Raw genomic sequence first — 9,131 nt, 5'->3', positions numbered from 1 at the left:
TTTAACACCTGGCACAACAATGCAGCCACACAAACAGAGCTCCTGCCAGAGCGTGTCACCACCTAAGTTTCCAGCTGTGGGGTGTGTGAAGTTGAAAACTGATTGCAAGCAAGACTGCAGGAGGTGTGACCAGACTGAGAAACTGCTCTGCTTGGTGGCCAGGCTGCAGGAGGTGGTGGGAAGGCTGAGGGGAATGTGAGAGCCTGAGAAGGAGATCGATCAATAAAGCCATCTGTTATGCATCTCTGATGCCATCTGTCATCACTCAAGACAATTCATCTCGGCCACTGTGAAGGCAAGTCCTGGATCTGTTTTGGGCCAGGAGGAAGGCAGTGTCACAGTGGATAAAGAGGGGTGGAAGAAGGTCTCAGCATAGAAACCTCTCCACCCCTCTCATACCCACAGGTATGAGGCCATTGTCCTTATGGGAGATTTCAACTTCTCAGAAATCAACTGGGAATACTGTGCTGCTGAGACAAGCAGCTTTTGGAAATTTTTGAAGTTTGTAGGAGATAACTCCTTGTCACTGAGGTAACACCTGTCACAGGTACTCAGTGAGCCAACCAGGAAAGATGCACTCCTAGATTTTCTGTTTGTGAATGGAGAAGTACATTTGGGAGAGGGACCATAACAGGCTTGAGAAATGGGCTTCAACAGCCTCTGGGGCAGGTGAGCTGCCACAAGACCCCTGTGTGTGAATCAACAGTTGGGACATCTCTCCTCTTGTGCTTCTGGTCTTCAGCCCTCCTCAGACTGGTATGGAGTTGAGGTTGGACAGACCCTTAAAGGCCTCTGGTCCCCAGCAAGGGTCAAAGTCAGCCCAACCAGATCAGGCTGCTTATGGCTTCGTCCTGTTCTGCTTCTCCAGGGATGGACTCCCCTCCTCGAGCTCTCCAGCTGACACTTGCTCTTCCAGGAGCCCTATAGCAAGAACCTGTCTGGCATTCTTTTACACAGGGAGGCGTTTGCCTGTCAGCTGAGAGACAACCTGCTTACTCAGGAGGTGGTACAGTCTGGCATGCAGCTTCGTCAGACACAATTACCCTTTCCCAGCGACAGAACATACAATAAAAGATGTCTTACTGATGACAGCCTCACAGCACTGCCGATATGCACTGGGGACCTGTGCATTGTTATCTCAACCTACAGGATGCTGGCTGATAGTTCTGTGTTAGTCATCCACCCAAGAGGACACAGTGGAGTTGTACTTCAACACCTTTCTGTAACAAAATGCCACAGTCGTTTTACATTCCCGCATCAGCACGGGGAGCTGTGCGTGCAGAGGACTGCGTGTGTGCCGGTCGGTGTGCGTGCAGCTCTGTGCGTGGAGGGGTGTCCGTGTGCACGCCAGTGCCCGCAACAGGAATCTCCGTGCACACGCCCGCCTGTACCCGCACACAGGTGTCCCCGCCTCTCTGACCCTCCCCCTGTGTATCCGCACACACGCATGCGCAGGGGGTGCGGCTGTGCCTGCGCTCCCGCGTGTGCCGTGTCCGTGTCCGTGTCCGTGTCCGTGTCCGTATCCGCCCGGCCGGGACGCACCCGCACCTCCCGTGGGCGGGGCTGCCGGCGCGGGTCATGTCGCGCGTGCTGGTGGTGGGCGCGGGGCTGACGGGGGGCGCCTGCGCGGCGCAGCTGCGGGGGGCGTTGCGGGAGCGCGTCACCCTCTGGGACAAGGCGCGCGGCGCAGGTCAGGTGGGCTCCGCGCGTGGTGGGGGGGTGCGGTGGTCGCTGAATGGGTGTTCCCGGCTGGGTGTACCCGGCTGGGAGTTCCCGACTGGCAGTTCCCGGCTAGGAGTTCCCGACTGACTGTTCCTCACTGGTTGTTCCCGGCTGGCTGTTCCCCACTGGCTGTTCCTCACTGGTTGTTCCCGACTGACTGTTCCTGACTGGTTGCTCCTAACTGACTGTTCCCGGCTGGGAGTTCCCGACTGGCAGTTCCCAGCTGGGTGTTCCCATCTGGCTGTTCTCGGCTGACTGTTCCCGACTGACTGTTCCGCAGGGGGCCGCATGAGCACAACCCGCAGCCCATGGGACGCCGCCTGCACCGCAGACCTGGGCGCGCAGTACGTCACTCTCGATCCCGAGCATGCGGGGCCCCGCCTCAGGTGAGACCCGCCCCGTCCCGCCCCGCCCGCGGCTGAGGGGAGGCTCCGCCCCTGGGCCCCCTGCTACCTCCGGGCAGACGTACCCGGCCCGCCCTTATCCTGATCGCGTCTTTTGGCCCCTTCTGACCCCCTCCGTAGGTGTCACAGCTCGGAAGTTTCCACCCGTGGTGCACATCCACCCAGCACACGGGAAAGGCAGGCAGGCACAGCCCAGCTACGTGAACCCCAGTCACCTAAATACTGTGCAGGTGACAGGGACGTTAGGTCTGAAAGAAAAGACCTGATGTGGCTTTCCTTGGTGGGGACAGGACACCTCGGTAGCTGACTGCGGGAACGGGGGGTATCGTGTTGGCAGGGCCTGCTTGGGCTTGCTGTGGACACGGGGTTAATGCACTGTAGGCTGGGAAGGGGCTGGTGATGTAACAGAGATGGAAAACCACAAGGTTTGTGTGGCAATCAGGCAGGCGTGTGTGATGCATCTGCATCCAGATGCTGGAATATTCCTGCACTCCACGGTGGTAATGCAGTTTGTAATGATACTCAGAGCTTGAAGAAGCTGTCATACATGACTTGGCCATAGTTAGTCCAGTTTTTATTATAGACACCAGGAGGTTACCTTGTCACATCAGAGGCCAGTAGGACAGCAAGGTGGTTTGTCCTTTTATAGCTATGGCTCCTGCATGTGCATAGCCTGGCTTGAAACACAGGTTGTATGGAGTGATTAAAAACTGTTCTCTAAGTTCAAAAGTCTGGTCAGTCCTAACTGGAATTGTGAAAAATAGTGACAGCTGCCTTTGGTTTTCATTCGGTGTATTTTCATCTCTGTGTTATTTGCTCTGTTTAAGCTTCTATGAGGAACTTGTGTCCCATGGCATCTTGAAACCACTGACTGGCTCTGTTGAAGGAATGGTGGTGAAAGAAGGCTCATGCAATTACGTGGCTCCCCAGGGCATCTCCTCTGTTGTCAAGTATTACTTAAAACAGTCAGGTAATTTTTTAGATGCCTTTGTATGAAATGAAAGGTTGTAATTATGGTTTTGGTGGCATTCTTGAACGGTTTTAAATCTCTGATGAGTGTATTCAAGTTCCTTGTTTGTTTAATGTATGTCTGGAAGCTGCTTAAGTGGATAAACATGTCTGCAAGCTCTGTATGTTTCCAAGTCCTAGAAGTGCTTGGCTGACTTCAGCTGCACTGCTGTCATATAAAAATCTCTATACAAGTATAATGGCTATAGGATCAGGGGCCAAGCTTATATTTACACCCTTGACTTTAGCATATGAAAGTCAGATCTAACAGTTAAGACAGAGATAGTGTAGTGGGAGTAAAATCGTGGCTGAAGGGAGATTGAATTGCAACTTGAATGAAATGAGTGTTTGGGTGTTTTTTTTAATGAGATTGTATTTGTGTTAACTGCTGTTTAAGGGAGCACCTGGGAATGTAGTTGTGAGCTCCATCCTGTGTCTCATAGAAATGAACCCTTATGCAGTACATAAGCTTGTGTTGAATGTCAGCAAAGACTGAAGATTATCTGCTGGTTTAAACTGTGTAACTACTTCATTAGGTGCTACGTGGCAGAACCACTTGCAATTTAGTGACTAATTTAACTTTGGTTTAAAAAATGTTAGCTTTATGAGCAGTCAAGGTTTGCTTCTTTCATGTAATTGTTTTTGTCTTTTTTAATTATCTGCTTTTGGATACTAATCTTGCAAATAATTAACTATGCTCTGGTCTTCCAATACATGAGAAGTGCTAAAAGGGGCAATGCTCTTTTTTCAGCTTCTGGGGATGTGCTTTGGTCATTTATCCTGTGCTGCCTCCTATGCTCTTTGCATATCATTCTGAATTAGTTCAGCTCACTAAAATGACATTAAACTAACCTAACAAAGAGAGTATGTCAGATAGGAGTCAGATCAATACCAGCACAGGGGAGTGATGTGATCTTTTCAGGTTATGAGGTTCCCCTGTTTAACAGGCTGTTAAATTGATTCAACCTAGTTTGCGAAACTTGGCCCCAAGATCATCTTTATGCTTTGCAGTTTGCAAGTCATCCAGTTACAAAGGGAAACTACTCTGCATTTTCTTTGTGGAATCCACTGTTGCATGTATTTAACTTCTTTTTCCAAGCAGGTGCAGATATCTTCTATGAACAGCATGTAACTCACATCTCTCTCAGAGATGGGAAATGGGAAGTCTCCAGGAAAACAGGACCACCAGAACAGTTTGATATAGTTATTCTCACAATGCCTGTTCCACAAATTCTTCAGCTGCAAGGTGACATTGTAAACAGTAAGTTCAGATCTCAGAACTGCAGGTATCTATCCTAGAATGCCAAATGACCATTTTGTATAGCAAAGAAACACTCAGCAGGTGATTTATGCCAGAATATGGTAAATCTAAAAATGATAGGTGGGTACTTTCAAGGCCATATGTGTAGTGCACAAGTGTTAGTACCTTGATAGAAAAAAAATCTCAATAGATAAGTTAGTTTTTAATCTGATCTTTAATTTTTTGTTGACTTCTGAAAAACAAGTTGTCTTTCTGGAAATAGGTTTTGAATCAAACAAAGACCTCACCTGCTCCCCATGTGGTGAATTCCATGTGGCTAAATCTTTGTTGACATGTCAGTGCTGCCCTTGGTATCTCTGCAGTAGGGATGACCCAGAGAGTAATACCTGAACAACAACTGTGCCAGGGGGAAAATCCCTTGGGCATTTCAGTAAGCCTAAAGTCATACAAAGTGCAGGGAAGAAAAAAGTCCACATCAGGACACTGGTCTCTAGTTGGTCAGATGAAAGCCTCTCAGTCCCTCCATGCTGTTCCTGGCTGTCCCCTGGGGGTTACAACCCCAAACATGAGTAAATCTCAGTTACCTTTTGGTGATTTATTGTGGGGAATGTGTTAACATTGCCATGGAGGCTTAGAAAGAGCATTTTGGTGCTGAGAAAGAAGTATAATTTCATGCCTGGACCGTTTTACTACCTTAGGTGTGATGTCTCAGGTGTGAGACTTCCAGGGCCTGCTTTTCTTTGCAGCCAGGCTGCTGAGTGCCACACACCCATGCTGGCTCTGTGCAGTGTCCCCTGACAGCGTGCTCCAGCAGTGTTGTTTCTGGGGGGAGGTGGTTTGGCTGAGTTGCTGCTAAGATTGTGAATAGATTAGATGTATTTGACATGAGACTTGATCCTTGCAGAACAGTCACTGAGGATTTATGGAGCAGAGATCTTGACAGAGCTCTACCAGAGGCAGCTCTGAGGGCTGATGCTGAGCAGCAGCCAGGAAGCCTAGCCAGGCCTGTGCTGATCTGGCAGAGCCATTTGAAGTTCTCTGGGCTGTGGGTTTAACACCTCTGCTTCAGTGTTTTACCAAAGACAATCTGTATCTGGCTAATAACTCCTCTTGCAGCACTGGGGCATCACGTGGTTTGAGCCTATTCTGGTCAGACAGAGCTTGTTGCTGCTCTGCTACCAGCTCCTGAAGCAGACACTGTAAAATTTGTGGGTTTTCTGGATTGTAGAAATCACCAGTGCTTGAAAGATGAAGAGCTGACTTTAATGCTTGGCTCCTTGTGCTCTGCTGTATATTGGATTTTAATGTATTTAAATACATGAGTCGGGTTTGGAAGCTGTCTCTTTAAGGTCTTGGAGCACTAGAGGGATGTGGTTAGAGTGAGCTGCCAGAGTCTATCTGAAGTCATCTCCTAGTAACCAGGACACCCATATGAGAAGAAAGAAGAGTACAGTGCGGAGGAGAAGGGCAGAGAGGGAAAGGAGGATAGATGGCAGCAGGACATTTAACTGCAGCACAGCATCTTATGGTAGCAAAGGGAAGATTGGTGTCTGATCATGGTAAAGAAGGAAGTATTTTCATTGCCACCTCTTATTTTAAGTTTTGTGCCTAAAGAGGTAAATATCCTGTAAAAGCAGGATTTCTCTGCTATTATTTTTTTATAAGCTCTCTGATTTATAAGCTCTCTCAGTCCCTTTACCATGGAAAGTAATGATATCCCCACTGAATTTTCATGTTTAGTGAATGCTCTTTCAGAAACTTAAGATGCTGAATGATATGAGCAGGGTAAATGTATAGACATCCTTTTCAGAATTAGATATTTTCCCTTTTGTAGCACATGTGTGCTGTTATGCTATGTAATGATCCAATAAACAGCTATGATGGTTTCCCAGTCTACAAGGAGTAACATCACCTCAGATTTTGTCAGGCTTATTAGAAAAATGTTGCACACAGTATTGCTTGGAGATGTTTGCAGTCATGGGTGACTCTCAGGGTGTTTAAGTTCAGTCAGCTCAATTCAAAGCAGATTGGAAACCTCAGCAGTCCAGACTGGTAGAGGCATGTGGGGATGTACATAATGAGGTGTCTGTCTGATTGCTCAGTGGTGTAATTATTGGGGTATATGACTGTGGGGCTGGGTCTGGCCCATCCTGTCCAGTGTCTTTTTATACCAGTGGTTGATAGTGAATGTCCTGGGAACAGAAGTGAAGATAGTGCAAAGTATTCCTTTCTCAGAGGCTTCCAAAGGATCCTCTAGTCTGCATCTCAAGGTCTTCCTCAATAACAGTTGATGTCTTTACAAACTGTTTTTCTTGAGATAATTAGATCTTTTCATGTCCAGAAAGTGGGCATGTCCCCTTCAGAAGACGTAGTTAAGGTATTCATTTCACTTGGTCTTGGGGTGCTAGAACAGTCAATTCTTTTCTTAGTCTTCCGTATAACTGCAGGATTAACTTCTATCTCAACAAACCCGGCAAATTTTGTCTCTTTTTCCTCTTCTCCCCATTTCTCTTCCTCTCTCTGTCTATAACCTGTGTGAGACAGGCTTCCAGATTTCCACCCAATTCCTAATTCATCTCAGCCAACAGGCTCCCCATTGTGGTGTAGTAAGGCACAGACCCAGATTCACTGAGACAATCTGGATCAAAGTTTATTAGCTCACTCAGTTACATTTATAGTCGAGTTTTTCCAAGCCATTCCCCCCCCCCAAGCATCCTCTCCTGCATGTCCTCTTGTACTTCTCCTTTGTTACGTAGCAATCTCTCCTTTGTGCAAATACATCAGAACTGATACATTGCAGCTGCACAGTGCTTTTTACCAAGGTTCAGTTCTGCTCCCATGGTTTGTGAGAGATTAGAGGCTCACAGCTGCTGTTCAGATTTGTCAGTCTCATACCATTTTCACCACTTTACATATATCCCCCTTTGTTTATTAAACTTGCCAACATCACTTGCTGGAGGGCTGAGGTGATAAGAGTTTGCATAAGCCTAACTACACATGGGATACAGAGCAAAAGACAAAAATTAATAAAAAACTCCCTCCCAACACAATGATCTTTTTCAGCCATTCTCCTAAATTGGGAAACAGCCGTGCAAAAGGGTTCCAGTCATCTTCAACCTTAAGTTTTTTAGTAAGATGCTTTAATGTTTGAATACTTCTATGCACCAATTCAGAATTATTTGAGAGCTTCATACAACATAAGCCATCAAAATCCTCACAGCCATGGTCATGAGCAAGAAGTAAAAAATCAATGGCTGCATGATTTTGTAAAGTATTCTGTCTTACTGAATCTACATCAAGCAACAAAGCAGAAAGAGCATTAGATGTTGCATGTTTGCTTGATGAGCCAACAGCCTAAGTAAGTTAAGGTTGTTAAATCTTGCGTGGCAGCAACCACAGGAATAAAAAATGAAGTGGTGGTAACTTCAGCAGGGTTCCAAAAGGTAACTGTATCCTTACAGTCAGCCTCAAGTGTGGATAGATTGTTCTGCCCTGTGGAAATGCTGAATTCACATTTAATTTAAAAGCATAGAAATATTTGGTGTTTATCAAAAGACCTAAGCTGCAAGGTCCCCCACTCAGATGAGAAGGAATATAAGGCCACACGTGGTCACTGCAGATCAGAATGATACCTCTAAGTAACACACTGAGTGTTAGAAGAGCAAAAAATTATAGCTGTAGTTAAACCACACAGTGTCATTTCTATATACAAGCAATGTTGAATGAACATTTGGAACTAAGGGTTGATTTTTGCCTGTATAATTAAAAAAAACAATAATCCATTTTAACTGAGCCTAACGAATCAATTTCCTGAGGCTCTATTGTGCTAAAAGATGGGGTGCCCAGATTTTCCAGGTGTCAGTAGGTTTACCATGCTTAAAAGGGAAGAGGGACTGGGGTTGGAGCACAGTCCAGTAGTCTGTAGGGAGGCCCACCAAACATTTATTGAAAGGGTTTGCTGGTGTGGCTACTGACAAGCACAAAACATCCTGTCTGATTACATTGGCCAGGGTTACCCAAACATTCTCCTTGGGCTGCACAGATGGCCAAAGGAATGTTAATCTTTCCATTGCAAGGGTGATGATTATGATGAGACAGGAGGTAATGCTGGTCTCACCCATCTTGCTGGAATGCAGTAAAGTCCAGAATCTCTGGAAACACAGGTATATCCTTGTCCCCAGGTTATTAGAGGGAATGGTCCTTCCCATAAATGAGTATTATGGTCTCAAGTTTTAACATAAGCTTTCCCTTGCTGTATGCTTTGCATCTTTCCAAAATGTTGTTCTATTGGGGTCACATCATCTTCTGCTTCGTTTAAAAAGTTTAAAACAGAGCACTTTTTGTAAGTGTTCCTGGGGGGTATATACCAGGCTTCCCTTTTTTTGTTTTGTTAATATGGCTTTTAAATTGCTGTGTACTTGTTCAATAGTGGCTTGCCCAGTCGGAGTGAGGGGTTCTAGTGACATGTGTGATACCTCATTGCTGAAAAACTTCAAGAATAAGTTTTGATTTTTATGCTGGCCCATTACTTGTTTTGATTTGTGCCGGAGCACCAAGCATTGCAGAGGTGGCTAAAAAATGTTTCTTAACATCATGAGATTTTTCTCCAGTATGAGCAGATGCAAAGATACAGGCTGAAAAGGTATCAATGGAAACATGAATGTATTTTAGACAACCAAAGTTCATGATACGTGTGATGTCTGTTGTTGTTTGTAAGGGGTTTAAACCCCGCAGAT

General features: G+C 46.1%; 1 protein-coding gene across 5 annotated transcripts in view; it reads left to right on the top strand.

Moving 5' to 3' along the window:
* The first annotated feature begins 1,552 nt into the window (after window positions 1-1,552).
* The window catches only part of RNLS (renalase, FAD dependent amine oxidase), a 64,477-nt gene continuing 56,898 nt past the window's right edge, over window positions 1,553-9,131 (top strand). The window contains exons 1-4 of one of the 5 annotated variants that reach the window (XM_030453305.1): window positions 1,553-1,575; window positions 2,003-2,108; window positions 2,954-3,096; window positions 4,234-4,395. In XM_030453305.1, the coding sequence (XP_030309165.1) occupies window positions 2,011-2,108; window positions 2,954-3,096; window positions 4,234-4,395 (403 nt within the window). In that variant the 5' untranslated portion in view covers window positions 1,553-1,575; window positions 2,003-2,010. The other 4 variants (XM_030453303.1, XM_030453301.1, XM_030453304.1 and 1 more) reach the window with 4 other exon arrangements.

This window comes from Calypte anna, chromosome 6 (genome assembly GCF_003957555.1).
Source record: "Calypte anna isolate BGI_N300 chromosome 6, bCalAnn1_v1.p, whole genome shotgun sequence".
In the NCBI taxonomy this organism is placed as follows: domain Eukaryota; kingdom Metazoa; phylum Chordata; class Aves; order Apodiformes; family Trochilidae; genus Calypte; species Calypte anna.
The sequence above is the reverse complement of the archived record's forward strand: the minus strand, read 5'-3'. Positions and strand labels throughout refer to the sequence as shown.